This window comes from Sapajus apella, unplaced genomic scaffold, assembly GCF_009761245.1.
Source record: "Sapajus apella isolate SASKATOON/1434 unplaced genomic scaffold, GSC_monkey_1.0 scaffold2, whole genome shotgun sequence".
NCBI classification, from domain to species: Eukaryota; Metazoa; Chordata; class Mammalia; order Primates; family Cebidae; genus Sapajus; species Sapajus apella.
In genome coordinates, this window is record NW_022436942.1 from 68,962,835 (window position 1) to 68,984,429 (window position 21,595).

At 49.3% G+C, this 21,595-nt stretch overlaps 1 protein-coding gene across 1 annotated transcript in view; it reads left to right on the plus strand.

The window, feature by feature from the left end:
• The first annotated feature begins 13,223 nt into the window (after window positions 1-13,223).
• The window catches only part of CCDC63 (coiled-coil domain containing 63), a 43,675-nt gene continuing 35,303 nt past the window's right edge, over window positions 13,224-21,595 (plus strand). The window contains exons 1-2 of the mRNA XM_032283318.1: window positions 13,224-13,396; window positions 17,445-17,634. Of these exons, the coding sequence (XP_032139209.1) occupies window positions 13,338-13,396; window positions 17,445-17,634 (249 nt within the window). The 5' untranslated portion in view covers window positions 13,224-13,337. The remainder of the gene's footprint in view (window positions 13,397-17,444; window positions 17,635-21,595) is intronic.

A 21,595-nucleotide genomic window follows, 5' to 3' on the forward strand; every position in this document is an offset into this window, starting at 1 on the left:
CTGTGCTAGCACAAATCATCCTCCCATAAATATCTTAAGAGAAGAGCACAAGTCTGTCAGCTCCTACTGCATTGGCTTACAGTATCATTCTATTAGAAATTCTTTGAAGTCTCCAGCCCCCAGGTAAGATGTGTTGCGCACGACACCTGCTGCACACAGCCCGCCTCCTTGCCTCGGTGACCTAATGGGGGTACACGACCTGTTCTGTACACGACCCTCTACTACTGTGCATGGCACGGCCCCCTACTGTGCACGGCCCACCTCTCTGCCCACGTGACATAATGGGGTGGCCCCCTCGCTTGTGACTCACATGATTATGTATGCCCTATCACTTAGCCTATAGATGATGCCCTCACAACCCTTCCCCCTGCCTGTACCTAATAAATACAGACGCTTCTGGGCGTTCAGGGCCCCTGCCTGTCTCCGCTCATAGGTGGTGTGGCCCCCTGAGTCCAGATGCTCCTCACCAGTTCTTCAGTGTCCTGTCTCTTTACTTCTCTGATCCTGCACCTCAGCACAGCACAAGGGACACCCCACGATCCAGTGGGGCCCTACAGCCCTACATTGGCCAGGCTGATCTCGAACTCCTGACCTCAGGTGGTCCACTCACCTCAGCCTCCCAAAGTGCTGGGATTATAGGCGTGAGCCACCATGCCCGGTCCTGTTTTTATTTTGAATGTCATGGGTGGGGTGAAATGTTTCGCAGGCTTTAAAGTTCTCTGTTTGGTCCGGGAAGCCTCAAGAAACCAAGGCTTGGAGAGGTCTACTTTCTTTTCTAGGGGCACACAGCAAACCAGTGGCAGATCCAGGAGTTTGGCATTCTCTCCACTGCGCCACTCTGCCTCATTGTGTTACAGGAAAGGGGTCCTGATCCAGACCCCAAGACAGGGTTCCTGAATCTCATGCAAAAATGAATTCAGGGCGAGTCCACAGAGTAAAGTGAAAGTTTATTGAGAAAGCCAAAGAATAAAAGAGCGGCTACTCCACAGCCAGGGCAGCGCATTTTTATGGTTATTTCTTGATATGCCGAACAAGGGGTGGATTATTCATGCCTCCCCTTTTTAGACCATATAGGGTAGCTGCCTGACGTTACCATGGCGTTTATAAACTGTCGTGGCGCTGGAGGGAGTGCAGCAGTGAGGATGACCAGAGGTCACTCTCGTCGCCGTCTTGGTTTTGGTGGGTTTTGGCCAGCTCCTTTACTGCAACCTGTTTATCAGCAAGGTCTTTATGACCTGTATCTTGTGCTATCCTATCTCATTCTGTGACTTAGAATGCCTTAACTGTTTGGGAATGCAGCCCGGTAGGTCTTAGCCTCCTTTTACCCAGCCCCTACTCAAGATGGAGTTGCTGTGGTTCAAACGCCCTTGACAATAGGAAGGAGGTCAAGAAGGGTGTGGACCCCACTGGTGAGGAACTGGAAACTCTGGATGTCAGCAATGCCCACTGCCTTTGTATCTGATAGTTCTTCTTCTTTTCTCCTGCCTCAGTTTATTTGTACAGAGCACAGGAGGACAACAGCCGCATGGGGACGACAGCTCAGGGGTCACACCAGTCCTTCCGTCCTCATGTTGGCAGACAGAGCTCTCTACTGTGAAGCCTTTGTTGGGGCCTGGGTGCCTTTGGGAGCCTGAGCCGGAAGCGATGCTCTTTGATCCTTGGCCTTTGGCCAAAAGAGCCTGAGACCCTTGGGAGTGCCAGCATGAGGCAGGAGAATCACTTGAACCAGGAGGTGGAGGTTGCAGTGAGCCGAGATGGCGTCACTGCACTCCAGTGGGGCAGTGCAGGCAGGCCGATTGAGCTTCCCAAGCTTGGAGTGGGCAGTGCAGGCAGGTCGATCAAGCTTGCGGCTGATGCCCTTTGGGATCTTGGGCTTAGCCTCCTCGGGCTTTGCAAGGGTCTTGATATCCTCGGCACCTGCACCCATGCCCTTGGTATTGTCAGCCTGCATCTTCTTCAGGCTCTTTTTGTTGTGCTTCTTGGCAAAGCACATGTTCATCAGAAACTTGGGGTCCACTGCCTTAAGAGATTTGTATCTCCTGCAATCGGTTTTTTTTTTTTTTTGAGACAGAGTCTTCCTCAGTCGCCCAGGCTGGAGTGCAGTGGTGCAACCTCTGCCACCCAGGTTCAAGCGATTCTCCTGCCTCAGCCTCCTGAGTACCTGGGAGTACAGGTGTGTGCCACCATGCCCGGCTAAGTTTTTGTATTTTTAGTAGAGACGGGGTCTCACCATGTTGGTCAGGCTGGTCTCAAACTCCTGACATTTAGTGATCTTCTCACCTTGGCCTCACAAAATACTGAGATTACAGGTGTGAGTCAGTGCACCCGGCTGGTGATCAGAATTTTTTGATGCCACTCTGTGCCATTGTTTGAACTGGTTGTCTGCGGTGTGGTTCTTGGGCTTGGCCATGTCTGCACCATAACCTGCAGCCCCTGAAGCACCTGGCTCTGGAAGGGAAGGGCTGAATCTGATAGTTCTTGGTTGCAAACAACGGAATCCTCTCCAGCTGGCTTAAGTGGAAGTGAAATGCATTGAAAGCCATTAGGCAGTCCATGGATGGTCCGTGGGCTTGGTGGCTCTGCAGCGGGAACAGAACTCAATTCCCTCCACCTGTGGGCCCAGGCGCTTCAGCTGACACCAGGGACTCTGAATGGAGACATTCAGCAAGCACCTGTCCCAAATTCTCCCAGTGGACTTCCCCCCTCATTGGCCACCCTGAGATCTCAGGTGGGCTCAATTAGATCTTGAGCTCTATGAGATCCAGGGTCCTCCACCCAAGTCTAGAATAGAAATGAGGACTTTGCTAGCAAGCAAAACGTGAGGGAAGGGCTTTGTGCACAATCTGTCTGTGCGGCCATGGCAGTGTAGACTTGGCGAAAGAAGGCCACCCTGGCCTGACTTCACACAGTCCATTGGCCCCAATACCCAACACCTCATTAACCTATTAATCAGTCTCTGTTTCCCAGGGAATTTTGTGTCCAGATTCCATTTCCTGGGAAAGGAGCTCTGATTGGTGTAACTCGCATGAGGTGTTCTCCTCTCATCCAATCTTCCACAGAAGAGGGGAGGATTGAGGAACCTTGAATGCCAAGACATGGCCATTAGGCCTCTCAGCAGGGCAGGGGAAGACGAAGGGGCTAGAGTAGCCTCCTTTGCTGAGGAACAAAGACGGTTTGTTTGTTACGCAGAAAACAAGTGAAGTGAGACTAACGGCACTAGTGAAGTTGGGACACCCACACTTTTTTTCTGCAACATGATTTGTTATGTTATTTAATACACGTGACAGCAGAAGTCGGAATCCAGACTACTTGACGCTTACCTTGTAATCAGTACTATTGAATGGCATAGGTGGAGTGAAATGTTTTGCAACCTTTGCAGACTCTAAAGTTCTCAATTTGGTCCTGGCAGTCACAAGAAATTGAGGCTCAGAGAGGTCTATTTGCTTTCTCAGGGCATACAGCAAATCGGTTCTCTCCATTACACTACTGTGCCCTTCCTGCCTGTGCCCTGTTCTGAGAATTTTTTTGTTTTTAATTTTTCTGAGACAAAGTCTTGCTCTGTCACCCAGGTTGTAGTGCATTGGCATGATCATAGCTCACTGCAGCCTCGAACTCCCAGGCTTAGGTAATCCTCCTGTCTCAGCCTCCTAAGTAGGACTACAGTGCATGCCACCGTTCCCAGCTAATTTTTGTATTTTTTGCAGAGACAGAGTCTCGCCATGTTGCCCAGGCTGGTCTCAAACTCCTGGGCTCAAGCGATCAACCCACCTCAGCCTCCTAAAGTGCTGGGATTACAGGCATGAGCCATTGTGCCTGGTGAGAATTATTTTCACAGACCCTGTTGGGGGCTACCTGATCGTGGCCCCCTGGATCCATGTCATTGGGGCAGGACATCAAATCTAGACTAGGACAATCGTGTTCTCTTGGGAAGAGAGGAGGAGTATCTTTTGGGAAGAGAGGAGGAAGTTGAGATGAGGACATTGATTTTTTTTTTTTTTTTAAACTGGGCTCTAAAATGGGAACCCATAGAAGCAAGATGGGAGGAAGAGGAGAGAGCAAATACTCCTTAAAAAAAGAGGCCAGGTTGAGAGACCAGGTGGTTGCAGAGAGGGATGGAGAGAGGAGCTGCCTTGGTTCCTGTCAGCTTACTAGTTCGGGGTTCTTGTTCCTCATGGGATCTGCCTCCAGCCTTCATGAGATAGCCCTAGTATTCATATGATGCAGCATGCTTTTAGATGAAAGAAACAGAAACTGCAATCTGCACTGGCTTAAACACCAAGAAAACATATTCATTTACATAATAGAAAGTGCAGAGTTCCCGTTGTTCCTAAGGTGGGTTTCAGGCATGGTATGATCAGGGTGCCAGCCACATTGTTCTGTAATTCTCTCTAGGCTCCTCCCTCCATCATGTGTTAGCCTTGATCTCACACTGGCTTCCCTCGTAGTTGCCAGAGGGCTGCCAGCAACATGAAGGGCAACATGCTTTCTTATTTGCATCCATAAGGGTAGAAAAGCATCTCCCTTCAACTCAAGTTCTTCCTTTCTGATAGGCCACTGTCAGTTGCATGCCTATTCCTGGACCAGTAGCAGTTTCTGGGAGAATGCTATGCACTAATTGGCTTAAACTTAGATTCCCAGTCATTGGCAAGGAGGTTAGGATGGCTGTGATTGGCTAACACTAATGGAGATCTACCTTGGAGGTATGTATAAAACTCGACTGCTCCTAGTTACATAGGCTCAACAGGGAAGGACCATGACCTGAACAAATTGAGATCTGATGGGAAGAAGGAAAGGGAAACAGAGGCTAGGAGGCAAAAAAAAAAAAAAAATCATTTTGAGTTCGTTTGAGTAGGTTTCTGATTTTTGTAACCAAAGAGTCACTTGGACAGTCAGTTTTCTGGTCTACGTCCAAGTGCCTCTGCCCGGCCCCTCTGCGGCTTGGCTCTAATTTCCTCCTGTGTTCTGGAGGCCCTGATGTCGCCAACATTTCCCACCGCTGGCTCATGGCTTTGGCAAGCTGGCATCTCACCCTGCTCCAAGCCCCGCTGATGAAGCAGAAGGTCCCTTTAGCAGAATCAATTCTGACATGTTCTAATTAAAAAAGGCTGGTATGTCTCTGCGTGGGGGCGGCTGAGAGCTGCGCCCATAAAGTCAGAGAGTAAATTCGTCGGAGGAAGGTCTATTTTTAACAAGTCCTGAACCTAATTGAACTTAATCATTTTTCAGTTGTTGACATTTGAAATGTGTGAGTTACTGGGCTCTGCGTGGAGCTGAGTGCTGGAGCGGCCCTTTAAATATCAGAGCTGGGTGATATCAGCTTGCAGGGCTGCTCAGCTTTGGGGCTGCGGGTTCAGTCAAGGTGTGGAAAAGTGGGGGACTCTAGAGACAGACAGCCTTAAGTTCAAATCCTGGCCGCTCCACTGACTGCAAAGCTTGTTTTCTCCAAGTCTCAGTTTCCTCATCTGTAAAATGAGGATGGTCAAATGTATCCAAACACTTCATATGAATCATTTGGAGGCAAGGCCTGACATGCAGCTGTTCATAATCTATCCTTATCTTACTTGACATGAGTGTTCATGTTTCCTTGCAGAAACAGTAAAGTGTGTGATTTGGGCTGAGTTGCCCAAACCCTATATGTAATACACTGTCCTACTGACTTCCCTCATGGTTACAACGTGGCTGCCAGCAACATCAGGGGCAACCATACTCCCTTGTGTACAGTATTATCTTTCTGAAACCAAAAATATGGTAAGTTATTTTTTTTCGAGACAGAGTCTCACTTTACCCAGACTGGAATGAGCAAGATCTTGGCTCACTGCAACCTTTGCCTCTGCGGTTCACGCAATTCTCCTGCCTCAGCCTCTGGAGTAGCTGGGACTACAGGGGCCCACTGCCACTGGGTGCACACCACCATGCCCTGCTAGTTTTTTTGTATTTGTAGTAGAAATACAAAAAAATACACAGGGTTTTGCCACGTTGGCCAGGCTGGTCTTGAACTCCTGACCTCAAATGATCTGCCCACCGCGGTCACCCAAAGTGCTAGGATCATAGGCATGAGCCAGCGCACCTGGGCTCCAAAATACAATAAGTTCTAAAACACATCCTGTCCCAAGAATTTACAGATCAAGTGGAGACCTTAGCAGGGCTGAGCCACTACAATCCACTCAGGAGTTAAAGTGGAAATCACAAGGCATCAGGATTACTGTAGAAATTTCCCATTAATTCGACGATTGTTTCTAGAGTTTAGCTCCAGAGGAAGTAGTTGCCTTGTGTTTCAGGGCCAATTGTATGAAAAATGTGTATCTTTAAACTACTGAACTCCGTTAGGCCTGTGAAAAGCTCACTTGCCTGGATCACACTTGGGTTCCCGTGCTATGCTCACAGGGGGCGGGGGTGAGGTGGATGTTCCGAAGAAAATTCTCCTGCACTGATGACGTTATTTTTCTTATGAATGATTTCTCTTCCTCCCCCAATTTTTTTTGGGGGGGCTCCTTTGAGTTAGCTGCGTGTGAAGTCTGTACCTAGCAGGGCTGCAGTGAGCACGAGTGTAGATAGGCCAAGCAGGCAGTGAATGGGCCGTAGTGGGGCGAGGCGGACCAGCGGCTGCGGGGCATTGGCCGAGGGAGGGCTGAGACTGTTGATTGACTCAAGAAGTCACTCAGCGTCACGAGGGTCCGGCTAGCCTGGTAAGGGGTCGCTGGAGAGTGTGTCGCTCCTCTCCCCCAACCAAAAGCCTCCCTCCAAGCAGCTGCTCTTGTCCTCTCCTCCCGAGGGCCTTGTGCCCTCCCAGGGACTTGCAGGGCAGAACGTCCAAGCCTGTGCGGGTCACAAAGGCGCCCGTTCCAGGGGTCCCAGAACTCCCGGGAGTGGGGCTGGGGGGGTGGCGCAGCGAGGCCGCGCGGCAAGCAGCCCTCCCGGCGGTGTCGCACGCGCAGCTGCACAACTGCAGCAGCAGTCGGACTAGCGGCCCGAGCCGCCAGGGGCACAGGCCGGGCCCCGCCCCTGGTAAGTTTCGTCGCCTGCCCAGCCGCTCCTGCTGCGCCATAGCTCCCCCTGCGGGGAAAAGCAAAGAGCGGTCGCAGTCCCCAGCCCATTCAGTCCTCGGTGCCCTGAGCCTGGAAAATATCAGGGTCTCCAGCAATCAAGCATAAATAAATTGTAGCGTGTAAAAGAACTCCAGGGCCGCGCGAGGTGTCCCATGCCTGTAATCCTAGTACCTTGGGAGGCTGAGGCAAGAGGATCACTTGAGTCCAGGAGTTTGAAACCAGCCTGGGCAACTTCCTCTCTACAAAATATTTAAAAACTTAGCCGGGCGTGGTGGCCCCACCTGTAGTCCCAGCTACTTGGGAGGCTGAGTGGGGAGGATCACTTGAGCCTGGGAGGTTGAGGCTGCAGTGAGCCGAGATTGCACCACTGCAAGCTAGCCTGGCTGGCAGAGAGAAACCCTGTCTCAAAAAAAAACAAACAAAAAAAATTCAACAAATTTTTATTTTCCTCCAATGATAATCCTTTAAACAGAAAAACAAAAACCCAAAAACCACCGCATGTGTGTTTCTGGGCTCCTGTTTGGCTAGTGCCCTAAGCACATGTTTAATTCCATCAGCAGGTTGTACAGCCCTGACTCAATATGATCCACATAGCTGCCTGTCCCAAGGTCCTTAGAGAATCCTTCATAGGGCAGGCTTGTCTTTTAAAGGCAGATTGCTAAAATTCAGAAGCAGAGGAGCTGCAGGCCTAATTCGATATTAGACAAATAAAGATGATCTCTGCCTGGAGGGAACTTCATTCATTCAAACTTTGCCAAGAGCTTCTCATGTGCCCAGGACTATGGATGCTGTGGTGAATAGACTGAGGCCCAAGAATCGGGAGGCCCTGGCCTGATGGCCCCTGACCTGGGCTGCTGGACTTCTCTGCACTTTCCTTGCACATGCTGCTCCCCAGAAGTGAGCAGGTTTTAGATTCCTACCAGGAACTGCAAATTCAAATTCCTGCTGGCTCTAGGCAGTTACAGAGAATGTGAGAATTGGGGGGAGGGGAGCTTAGCCAAGAGGGAGGAGTTTGGCCTGTGGCCAGGAGAGTGAGTGCATGACCCACAGTTATATTTTGAAACACTGTGGAACAGAACTGGAGGCAGGTTGAATTGGCCCCATGGGCTGGGAGTTTGAGACCCCTGGATGAGAGGGTGGTAAGCCAGGGGTCAGGGCATCCAGGAGATGCTCTGCAGGCCAAGCTATGAAGACAGGGGTGGGAGGGGGTGGATCTGTTCCGCAGGGAACAGAGGAACCCATCCCAGAGGGCATTGACCAAAAGAGAAAGACCTGGGTTAGCATCTGGAACCTGAAGAGAAGCCAGCGCCCTAGGGGGAGTGACTGTATGCGTGTATGGATCAGCAAAAAGGCAGAAGGTGATGATGGAGCCTTTGGCTCCTGGAGAATGGTGCATAAAACAGCCAATGATCTCATGGGCCAGACAGACTGGTACTTGGAAATCCTAATTCACAAACAAGCTACATTCACCCAGTGTCTGTCATGAGCTAGGCACTATGCTAACCACTTTACGGGCATTATTTCACACTAAAATATGGGTGTGGGTATCTCCATTCTACAAATGAGGAAACTGAGGCTCAGAGAGGTCAAATTACACTGTCAGTGAAGGTCAGGTATACCCAATTCATGCTTTTAAGATGGTGCCTTACAAATCCATTTAGGACCCAAAGGGCCCTGGAACACAGAGCAGCTTCTGGACAATATGAAATTGGAGCTGCCCGGAATTCCAGGGTTGAAAGAGGTCCCAGAGAGAGTATCCTTTGTCCAAACCTTGTAGGTAAATCCTCCTATAGCTTCTGCCTCCACCTGGAAGACCCTTCCAGAAATGATCAAGATACAGAACCATTGTCTTATACCACTTTCCTGCCTATGGGAATTTCCCAACATTAGACAATTCAGTTGGCCCTCAAACCCTCAAAAACATCAGGGAAAATCCAGAGGTTCCTACGTTGCCAGCCACTATTGTCCTATCACCCGTTAACCTGAGAATCATTTTCAAGGTACGGATCATGTGAGTTAGGAATGCTTTAGGCTGCAATGAACAAAATACTTGGTGACTGCCTTAAACAACAGTGACTCTTGTTATTTCACGTAACATGATGTCTGGAAGTAGGAAGTTCCAGGGATGGGGCAGTAGCCAACAGTGTCAATTAGGACCTAATTTTTTCCCCATCTTTCCTTTTTACTGTCTTTAGTGTGACAGTGATATTTCTCCTCATAGTCACGGAATGGTTGCCACTGCACCAACTATCATTCATGCTTTCACAATAATTCCTAAAAGCAGAGGTGAGAGGAACACATACAAACTCTCACTTTTTATTTTATTTTTAAAAATTTTTTGAGATGGAGTCTCACTCTGTCACCCAGGCTGGAGTGCAGTGGCTCCATCTTGGCTCACTGCAACCTCCATCTCTTGAGCTCAAGCAATTCTCCTGCCTCAGCCTCTTGAGTAACTGGGATTACAGGCACCTGCCACCAGGCCTGGCTAAGTTTTGTATTTTTAGTAGAGCAGGGGTTTCACCATGTTGGCCAGGCTGGTCTTGAACTCCTGACCTCAAGTAATCTGCCTGCCTGGGCCTTCCAAAGTGCTGGGATTACAGGCTTGAGTCATCGTGCCAGGCCCAAGTTCTCACTTTTTGTCACAAAGGAATGGAATTGACTTCTCCTTATGTCTCATTGGCCACATCTGGGTTACATGTCCGTCCTCAGACCAATCATTGGCAAAGGAACTGGGGTTACCATGATTAGCAGGAACCAGTCATGAGTCATCCTCTGGGACTGGGCACATTGAGTGGGGACAAAATCAGATTTGTGTTAGGAAGAAAGAAGTTAGGGTCTGCTCAGGCATGCTAGCTGCTGTAACAAATACACCCCCACATTTCATTCACTTAACACAACAGGAGTTAATTTCACATTTGTGTAACAATCCGATGAGGATGTTCATGGTCGGCAGGTGACTTCTACAAGTTGATCTGGGGACCTGACTTGTGGCTCTGTCTTCCATAAATGTCAGATGGGGCCAGAAAGGTTGGAAAAGTCACATCCGCTTCTTAAAAGTCATGGTCTGGAAGTGACAGACTTCACCTCTGCTCACATCCTATTGGTGAGAATTCATCATAGAGCCCTGCCTGGATCAGAGAGGAGCAGGGTAACTCAAGCACCAATGCCGCACAAAGGGAAGTGACTGTTGGGGAGGCAATGAACTGATTTCTTCCAGGCTGATCTTATCTCATCCTTGCTTTTAAAAAGCATCCAGGCCAGGTGTGGTGGCTGACACCTGTCATCCCAGCACTTTGGGAGGCCGAGGTAGGTGGATCACCTGAGGTCAGGAATTCGAGACCAGCCTAATCAACATGGTGAAACCCCATCTCTACTGAAAATACAAAATTAGCTGGGCATGATGGCGCATGCCTGTAATCCCAGCTACTTGGGAGACTGAGGCAGGAGAATCGCTTGAACCCAGGAGGCAGAGGTTTCAGTGAGCTGAGGTCACGCCATTGCACTCCAGCCTGGGCAACAAGAACAAATTTCTGTCTCAAAAAAAAAAAAAAAAAAAAAAAAAAAAAAAAAAAAAAAAAGGCCGCATCCGGTCTCTTTGCTAGCCACTTTCCACTAGACGCGGCCACCTTTCCTTGCCCACACACCATTCCCTGAACATTCCCTTCATCCACTTCCTTCTCACTCTTTGCCCAGGCAGTTCTCTCTGCCCATAACTCTCCTCACCAACTTTTCTTCTCTGCCTGGTGAACTCCTATTCATTTTTCAAAACCCAAGTTAAAAGCCATCTTCTTTGTGGAGCCTTTTTCACTATTTTGTCCTAGGCAGGATTTATGGGACTTTGCAGGTTGACTTACCACTGAATTCCACACCCTGTGTAGCACACAGTAGAGGCTCAGTTTATGTGCTAAATAGAGGTAAGTACTTCAGGTATGAGAACTCATTTGGTTGCAAGCAACAGAAAATGCATCTCAGGTTGCTGTAATGGAATATATTGATTTCTGTAATTGGACATTACCCAGAGGTATGTTCAGATTTGGCTAAATGCTGGTGATTGGATAATGTCCTGTCCTCAAGGTTGCCTGTCTTCATTTCGTCTTCTTCCCTCCGTTTTAGCTTGGTTCTCAGCCTCTTGCAGACGCAAGATGGCTGTCAGCCTCTCCTGACCTTATCCACTGAGGTTCAAGCGCAGCAGGAAACAAAGTCTCTCTCTCCTTGAGTGTTCCAGCTTAAATTCCACCATTCACTCTGCTTTGACTAGCTAGCTTCATGTGCCCATCCGCCACCCCCCCCAAGAAATCCCAGGCTAGAATGCTGAGGTCATGCAAATTGGCCAGGGGTCTTGCACTCTGATTGGCTCATCCAGAGTCAGATGCCCCAATCCTGAAGGTGGAGGGGTATGGTCCGCCCCCAGGAGTTCGGAAACTTGTGGCTTCCCATGGGAACTTCAGGGTATTGTTACCAGGAGATAGAGGAACACCCCTCTCACCCTCATCAACATTCAGCATCCTGGACCTTCTGAAACCATCCATATCCTGCCATATCATCCCAGCCACTGTGCACTGAGCACTTACTACATGCCAGGCACAGTGCTGAGTGTCTTACACACTCAATGACATGGCTTCTAGAATTTCTCCCATTTTCCAGACGGGGAAACTGAGGTCTAGAGAACTGAAGTGACTTGCCCAAGCTCTATAAGTGGCTCTGGAGAAATTTGAAATGACATCCAACGACGATCACAACCAATGCTTTACACCACTGCATTGCAGGACCCTCAGTGGTGGCAAAGCTGGAATTTCTGCATTTGGAACCCAGCTCCTGCAGTCTGGAATTGGCTGTGTAGTGGGTCTCACAACCTCAGAGGATGTGTGGGATTAATGCTGTTCCTTGCTCTGAATAACTGTGGGCCAGATGAAGTTCAAGTGGTGACATGATAGGAATACTGACACCTGCTCTGAGATGAGAGGGTGGGGGTTCCCCGACAGCTGCAGCTGAAATTGGCCACATTTCTGTTTAACCCCATCAGGGGACACACTGCCCCAATGCATTTTTTTTTTTTCCGAGATGGAGTCTCGCTCTGTCACCCAGGCTGGAGTGCAGTGGTGCGATCTTGGCTTACTGCAATCTCTGCCTCCAGGGTTCAAGTGATTCTCCTGCCTCAGCCTCCTGAGTAGCTGGGATTACAGGCGCGTGCTACCACGCCCGGCTAATTTTTTTTTTTTTTTTTTTTTGGTAGAGACAGGGTTTCACCATGTTGGCCACGCTGGTCTTGAACTCCTGACCTCAAGTGATCCACCCACCACCGCCTCCCAAAGTGCTGGGTTACAGGCATGGGCCACCGTGCCCCGCCCTCTGAAGCCATTTTGCCCCCTCTTTGGGAACACAGGGAGCAGGAGGGTAACTGACACATCAGAACCATCTGCCCAGCTCCTAATAATAAATGGTGAGAGAAACAGGTTCCGGGCAAACAATGATTTGAAAAAAATAAGTGCCTTTTGTCACACTCGGGTAGCCATCTGCGTATCCTCCTCATATGCCAAGCTGTGGGTGAAGGAAGGAGTGGCAGGGGGAGGGAGGAGGCGCCGTTCTGACCTGCACCCCCAGCAGGGGTGGCTCACAAGTTCTCTTCCTTTTGCCACAGTGGACAGGACATTGCAGAGAGAGAGAGGCAGGCTTGCTGGCTTTGAGCTCCCTGGGTACGGCGTCTGAACAGAGGTCAAGCGCGATTCCAAGATGCCCGGGGTAGGTGATGCCAGCTCCCGGCCACAGAGCGCCTACTATGGGCTCAGGCACTGTGCTGTCCACTTCACACATGTTAGCTCGTCTCATCCTGATGACAGATCTGTGCTCCCCCATTTCATAGGCGGGAGGCTGGAGGCTCAGAGACACCTAGTGACTCTCCCAAGTTTCCACTAGATGGCACAGCCAGAGCTTGAACCCAGAACTCCAACTAACACCCACCCCCCACCATAGTATGCAATTACAAGTCAGTCATCTCTCCACCGAGCAAGCCAGGGTGGGTTTTCCATGTAACAGACAAGCATCTGACATCACCCAAAGGAAGGTCTTCTACCTCTAGCCCTGGCCCAGCCAGCCCCACTGCCCTTCACCCTTAAGCCAAACTGTGGGCCTCTCTAGCCACCTGACCCACTATGACCTCCCCGTCCTCTCCATCTCCCCCAGTTGAAGAAGTACAGGAGGAAAGACTCCGACGCTCCTGAGGAACTTTCGGAGAAGGCCAAAGAGCAGCAGGCGGAAGCAGAGCTCCGAAAGCTAAGGCAGCAGTTCAGGAAGATGGTGGAAAGCCGGAAGTCTTTTAACTTCCGAAACCAGCAGAAGATCGAGAGTCAGTAGTAAGTGATGGGTGGCACTTCTCACGGAGTGGCCTTGGAGGCAAGGTGGGGTTGGGTTTCATGGTGCTTGTCTTCTGTCCTGTGACCTCTGGGGCAGGGAGCCACCTCTGAGCCCCGCTGGAGGACTCATGGTCTTTTATCTGCAGACTAGTTTTAAGAGAAAGCCACCTGAGATGGCTTCAGTGGAGAGGGCGAATTTATTGTCAGAATGCAGGGTGTTTCGGGGACCCCTGGGGGGCAGGGCACCCAGATCTCAGGGAAGGACCTAACTGAGGAAGGAGTTCTGGTTTTTGCTTTTCTCCACACATGACTTTTCTTCTTCTGTCTCTGAATTTCAGCCCCAGCTGGTGGGAAGTGGCTGCTCCATCTCTTAAGTTTACCAGCTGCACAGAGAGAGGGTCGTGCGTGAATCAATTCCAACCTCACATTCCAGGGAGTGGGAGAATCTGATAGGCTCAGCTTGGGTCAGGGGTCTCCTCCTGGTCCAATCAGTTGTGGCTTGAGGGTGCATGGGACACAGAAATGTCCGGGGCTGTCACTCCCTTTGTCCTACTAGGGAAGTAGAGGAGTTCCCAGAGAAGGCGGAAACTCCAAGGACGTTTCCTAATTGTGAGAACTGCAAGATAGAATATTTAAAATTGGGTTGTACCAGAAATTAGAGTGTATTGTTTCTTTTCTTTTCTTTTTTTTTTTGAGACAAGATTTTGCTTTTTATCACCCAGGCTGGAGTGCAATGGTGTGATCCCGGCTCACTGCAATCTCCGCCTTCCAGGTTCAAGCAATTCTCTGCTTCAGCCTCTCCAGTAGCTGCGATGACAGGTGCCCGCCACCACACCCAACTAGTTTTTGTATTTTTAGTAGAGGCGAGATTTCACCATGTTGGCCAGGCTGGTCTCGAACTCCTGACCTCAGGTGATCTGCCTGCCTTGGCCTCCCAAAGTTCTGGGAATACAGGCATGAGCCACCATGCCCGGCCTGAAAGGGATTCTTTAGATTTTCCATGAATTCAACTTACTCAGGGCCTGGTGTAGCCCATAAGAAGCCTCAATGTGAATTTTTTAAAAGGCACACTTTCTCAAGACACTTTACTGCCATCTACTGGAAAAATTGTCATTATACAGAGATTTTGTTAGAATAAAAAAGTGTCTCCCACAAAAGTGTAATAAATCTACAAAACAGTGATGTGTTTTCAAGCTGGTGGTGCTTCCTAGGGCTGTGCAGTCGACAACCTGCACATCTGTTCCTGGCTGGCCTGATTCTCAAGCCTACCTCTGGTGGGCCTCAGAAAATGCCTCCTTTGTGATGTATCTCTGACAGTTTTTCTTGAATTTAACCTTTCTCTACCCCAACCCTGCCCCACACACAGGGTTCTGGCTCTAAGTCAATTCATTTGATCTGGTTTTACTTTGATGGAACAGAAGGGGAGGAGGGTGGAAGAGTGGAGAGTTTAGGTTCTTATTATTTTACTTATTTATTTTTTGAGACGGAGTTTCTCTCTTGTTGCCCAGGCTGGAGTGCAGTGGCGCGATCTCGGCTCACCGCAACCTCTGCCTCTGGGTTCAAGCAATTCTCCTGCCTCAGCCTCCTGAGTAGCTGGGACTACAGGCGTACCAACACGCCTGGCTAATTTTGTATTTTTAGTAGAGATGGGGTTTCACCATGTTGGCCAGGGTGGTCTTGAAAGCCTGACCTTCTGATCTGCCTGCCTCGGCCTCCCAAAGTGCTGCAATTATAGGCATGAGCCACCGCCCCTGGCCCAAGTTTAGGCTCCTTAGAGTAAAACACCTATACAGTATTTAAGGAGGCACTTTCCCCCAGCACTGACCCTGGCTTACAACAGCCAGGGAGTAACTGAAGGTTTTGGGGGACCTTACTCCCTTTACACCAGACCCAGCCCTGCGTCAGGACAGACAAACCTTCCTTTTGTTTTTACCAACCCTCTCTGAAAACCTCTTTTTTTTGAGATGGAGTCTTGCTCTGTCGCTCAGGCTGGAGTGCAGTGGTGTGATCTGGGCTCACTGCAAACTCTGCCTTCCAGGTTCAAGCTATTTTCCTACCTCAGTCCCCTGAGTAGCTGGGACTATAGGCACCCGCCACCACACCAGGCTAATTTTTGTATTTTTAGTAGAGAAAGGGTTTCAACATGTTGGCTGGGCTAGTCTCGAACTCCTGACCTCGGGTGATCTGCCTCTCAAAGTGCTGGGATTACAGGCGTGAGCCACAGCGCCAGTAAATCTAACTCTTATAGTGTTACACTCTCTTTTCTCTCCACCTTAACAAAGACACCCCTCTGCCCACCTTCCAGGAGGGGCTTAAGCAGGGAAGGGAAGTCCCCAGGCCGGTTGAGAAGATAGCTGGTCACCGGCCCAATGTCACTATTTACATTTTTAATTAATTAACATAAATAAAAATAAAATAAAATTTAGTTCTGCTGCAAACGTGCAGCTCCAGTATTTCCAGTGTTCGGTAATCACTTGTGCCTCAGTGGATACTATGGGCCCTGCGGATAGAGAGCATTTCATCACTGCAGAACGTCCTGTTACAAAGGGGTCTGCAAACTTTGGCCAAATCTGGCTGGCTGCTGGTTTGTGCAAATAAAGTTCTACTGGCGCACAGCCACGCATATTGGTTTACTTTTTGGCCCTTTGTAGAAAAAGATTTGCCAGCTCCTGTCCCAGGACATTTTTTTTTTTTTAATTTGAGACAGGGTCTCACTCCGTCTCCCAGGCTGGAGTGCAGTGGCACGATCTCAGCTGCAACCCTCTGTCTCCTGGGCTCAAGTGATCCTCCCACCTCAGCTACCCTTTCTACTTTTTGTAGAGACAGGGCCTCGCTATGTTGCCTAGGCTGGTTGTGAACTCCTGAGTCAAGCAATCCTCCTGTCTCGGCCTCCCAAAGTGCTGACATTACAGGGGTGAGCCACTGCGCCGGGCCTGTAGAACATTCTTTACTGTTCTATAACAGTGTGTCCAAAACTTTTGAAGTATCTGGACACTTGATCTTGTAATGAAGCAGATTCTGATCCAATTGGTCCCAGGATGGGCACCTGAGATTCTGTATTTCTCCAAGCTGCCAAAGGACATTCATGCTACTGATCCGCAAACCACATTGAGCAAGGGTGTCAGTCTCCAGACTGCCAGAAACTCAGCCTCCATGCCATGTCCCCTTGTTCCGTTGTGCAGTCTTTCAAGCCCTCTTTGCTCTTTTCCAAATCCACCTGTTTACCCACATCCCAGTAAACAGGAGGCTCGGATTGGCCCATTTCATCATTAGCACTCCAAGCAGAGAAACTGGCGCAGCTTAGAGGCTGTTGTGCATCCTGTGTGGATGCAAACTTGAAAAACCCTGCTGGCCAGGCGTGGTGGCTCGTGCCCGTGATCTCAACACTTTGGGAGACTGAGGCAGGTGGATCACATGAGGCCAGGAGTTTGAGACTGGCCTGGCCAATATGGTGAAACCCATGTCTACTACAAATACAGAAATTAGCTGGGCATGGTGGCGCATAGTCCCAGCTACTCTGGAGGCTGAAGCAGGAGAATCGCTTGAACCCAGGAGATGGAGGGTGTAGTGAGCTGAGATCCCACCCCTGCACTCCAGCCTGGGTAACAGAGCGAGACTCTGCTTAAAAAAAAAAAAAAAATCCTGCCTGATGGTTTACTCCTCATTACTGGAGCTAATTGGTGGTGAAGTCTGGAAAGATGGTCTGCAGAATCAGACAGGTGCCAGGGAGCTGCTGGTGAAAGAGAACTTACCTCCATGTCTGGGTAATGGGTTTCGACAGGCACAGCTGCAAATTGTTCCCTAGGAAAAATACCTACCTCAGAGAAGGCAGGGCAGCGGGAAATCATGGTGAACCGGGTCTCAGGTGATCAGGCTTCCAGACCTGGAACTGAGACCTTGGACAAGTCTCTTTTGCCTTGTTGCTCATGTGGGAAGTTCCTCTCTCCACGTCTCCTTGTAGGGCTGATGTGCCTGGAGTGCTCTGTCAAGGTAAACTCAGGGGTAAAGTCAGGAGTTTGGGGTTAATCGTGGGCTGCTTTTCCAACAGCAAGGAGATCAAGACCCTGAAGGCAGAGCAGGATGAGCTCACCCTACTGCTGAGTCTCATGAAATCCTCGAGGAACGTGAATCAGAGTGAGAAGGACTACACGGAGCTGTGTTTCCTGCTGCAAGCCAAGGAGGACTACGAGGCCCTGATCAAATCCATGAAAGTGCAGCTGGCTGACCTGGATGAGAAGGTGTGGTCTTTCTCTTAAAGAGTTAACCAGAACACAGAGCAAAGGGGAGCAGTTGGGGTGCATATTCATGATGCCTTAGGCCAGACCTGACACCCAGACTCCCGGTATCTCCTCTGAACAGCCTGCTAAATGTGACTGCTGCTACTGTCTCTGCCACCCTTGAGACCTCTGGGCTCCAGTACCCAGGCTCAGCCTCACCAATCCATCCCTCCGCCCTGCTCCCCACCGCCGCCCGCCTCACATAGAATAAACCGCCACAGCCGCACCGTATTCTTTAGGAGACTTTTTTTTTTTAAATTGCATTTTAGGTTTTGGGGTACATGTGAAGAACATGCAAGATTGTGCATAGATACACACATGGCAGTGTGATTTGCTGCCTTCCTCCCCTTCACCTATATCTGGCATTTCTCCCCATGCTATCTCTCCCCAACTCCCCACCCCGCCGCTGTCCCTCCCCTATTTCCCCCCGAGGTTTGATTAACATGAATGCAGCCCCCTCCCGCATTCTCAGTGGTTTAAAACAGAAAGTTTAAGATTTCTTCCTTGTGGATGCTTTGTAACTGTTGTGGGTTGGCTAAGAGCCCTTGTATCTTCTCACATTGAGACTGGGCTGAAGGAGTTGCCACCATCTTGAACATTGCCAGGTGTTACAGGAAGGAGAGAGTTCTAGAGGGTTTCATGTCAGCAATTGAATGTTCCAGCCTGGAAGTGAAACATGTCACTTTTTTTTTGAAACAGAGTCTTACTGTGTTGCCCAGGCTGGAGTGCAATGACGCAATCTCGGCTCACCGCAACCTCTGCTTCTCCAGTTCAAGTGATTCTCATGCCTCAGCCCCCTGAGTAGCTGGGATTACAGGCGTGCACCACCATGCTGGCTAATTTTTGTATTTTTAGTAAAGATGGAGTTTCACCATGTCGGCCCGGCTGGTCTTGAACTCCTGACCTCAAGTAATCTGCCTGCCTTGGCTTCCCAAAGTGCTGGGATTACAGGCGTGAGCCACTGCAGCTGGCTGAAACATGTCACTTCTGCTCATGACCCAGGGGCTCAAAATAGTCGTGTTTTCTAATTATGGTAACAACAATAACAACCAAAAAAAAAAAAAAAAACCAAACAAAGAGAGAGAAAAGAAAAAGCAAGAGAAAACAGTCAATACTACCCATCCACAAAGGGGTCTGGGAAGTGCCACCCTCTCATCATCTAGAAGGCAAAGAGCTGAAGGTATTTGCAGGACAGCACTAATGGTCACGCGCCTTACCATGGCTTGAAAGGCCCTGCGTGATCTAGCCCCTGCCTCCCCCTTGGGCCCGCTCAGGACCTTTGCCTGAGCGTCCCCATTCCTACCCCTCCCCCACTCCCAGCCGTCCTGCAGGTCTCAGCTTAAATGTGCTTTCTCAGGGAGGCCTTTTCTGTGCCCCTTTCTAGTTTATACCCCCCTGTGTCCGTCAGGTTCCTGGCTGGGAACACAGAGCACCCCCAGCAGGGTACTTTGAGAAGAGTTTAATGCAGGGCCCGTTTGCAAGGGTGTAGGCAGGAGTAGGGATGTTGAAACACGGGTTCGCAATAGTGGGCGAGGGGGCTGTCGTCTGGAACTTGGAGAGCCCGGAGCAAGCCAGCGGAAATGGCTTCTCTTTCTTCCAACCCTCTGATCCTCAGTGCAAGGGAGCCCCTTGGGGATGCAGCCGGGTCAGCCTGTTGGGGCGCAGAGCAGTCGGGACGAGCAGGGATGCCTTGGCTCCCCGCAGCAGCCTCTTCACAGCTCTTCTCACCGTTGTTGTTGTGCCTGAATCTGGTGGTGTTTATGGCTCCCTAAGCAGCCTGCCAGCTCCACAAGGGGGAGGACCACGTCTGCTTTGCTCCCCACGGTGCCACCCCTGCCCCCAACCCTATGCCTGTCCCAGTGTCCCGCACACAGTCGATCCTTGGGAAACATTTACTATTTCTATTATAGTATTTATTAATTGCTATGAAGAAATGGCTGAGACAGGTAATTTATTTAAATATTTATATTTATTTATTTATTTATTTAGAGACAGAGTTTCACTCTTGTTACCCAGGCTGGAGTGCAGTGACGCAATCTTGGTTCACTGCAGCCTCCGCCTCCCGGTTCAAGCAATTCTCCTGCCTCAGCCCCCCAAGTAGCTGGGATTACAGGCATGTGCCACTATGCCCGGCTAATTTTTGTATTTTTAGTAGAGATGGGGTTTTGCCATGTTGGTCAGACCGGTCTTGAACTGCTGACCTCAGGTGATTCACCTGCCTCAACCTCCCAAAGTGCTGGGATTACAGGCATGAGCCGCTGTGCCCGGCCTCCAACACCCATTTCCTTTCCTTTCTTCCTCCCTTCCTTTCTCCTTCCACTGAATTGCTAATTACACTAGGTGAGGTGCACACGTCTTAAGGATACAGCTCAATGAACTGATGCTTAGGTATACACTCATGTAATCATTACTAAGATCAAGAGGTATATTATTGCAGTGTCTAGAAGGCTTCCTTGGCTTCTTTTCACAAACCACCCCCAAGGGACCTCATCCTGATCTCCAGCATCATACCTTTGTTTTATCTGCATATAGGATTGCATCTAAATCACCTCTTCCAGGATATGCACTTTATATCTGGCTGTTTTCATTCCACATTATGTCTGCCAACACCCTTTTTCAACAGCAAATAATTATTCCTTTACAATCCTGAAATGCAATTCATAGAATCCTTTCCCTTTACTTATGCTTTACAATCAATATGATGCCTTAATTATAATATAAAGAATAAATAGGGGATTTATTTATGCTAAAATGATATTTATTTTGATACATGAACGTCCTCATCTGACTTACCTAGAACAAGGCCAGCAAACTGTTTCTGCGGGAACCAGAGAGTGAATATTTTGGCTTTGTGGGCCACGTGGCCTCTGTTGCAAGTCCTTAGCTCCGACTTTGTAGCTTGAGGGAAGCCATTGACAATACATAAATGAATGGGCATGGCGGGGTTTCAATAAAACTTTATTGACAAAAATAGGAAGCGTGCCAGATTTGGCCAAGGGGTAGAGTTTGCAGACCCCTGGCCTAAAAAATGCAGTCACAGGCCTGTTTTGATAAGCAGAATCGCCAAAGATTATACATACTGCAGACAGATGCAGCCTGGCTATATCCACAACTTGAATAACGTGATTCAGGTTGCGCTGGTGATGTGATTTTCAGAATGGTGACCAACTCTTCGTAAAGTTCCAAACAAATCAAAGAACAATCTTCCCTTGATTGATATAGTGACTACAGTCCTGGATAATTCAGTATCTATTAGAACTGAATGGAAAATTCTGTGTGTGTACATAGAAAAGATAGTTGTGTTTTTGTTTTAAGACAGGGTCTTGCCCTGTTCAGGCTGGAGTGCAGTGGCACAATCATGGCTCATTGCAGCCTCGACTTCTCAGATTCCAGTGATCCTCCTGCTTCAGCCTCTCAAATAGCTGAGACTATAGGTGCATGCCACCATGCTTGACTATGTTTAGATTTTTTCATAGAGATGGGGGGTCTCACTTTGTCATCCAGGCTGGTCTCAAATTCCTGGGCTCAAGTAATACTTCCACCTTGACTTCCCAGAGTGCTGGCCAAATTTTCTGTGCCTAGAATCAAACTATCTTTTTTGGCCAGGCGTGGAAACAGCCAGGCACGATGGCTTACGCCTATTATCCCAGCACTTTGGGAGGCCAAGGCGGGCGGATTGCCTGAGGTTGGGAGTTCAAGACCAGCCTGACCAACATGGAGAAACCCTGTCTCTACTAAAAACACAAAATTAGCTGGGTGTAGTTGCACATGCCTATGATTCCAGCTACTCAGGAGGCTGAGGCAGGAGAACTGCTTGAACCCCGGAAGAGTAGGTTGTGATGAGCCGAGATTGTGCCACTTCCAGCCGAGATTCCAGCCTGGGCAACAAAACCCTGTCTCAAAAAAATAATAATAATAATTA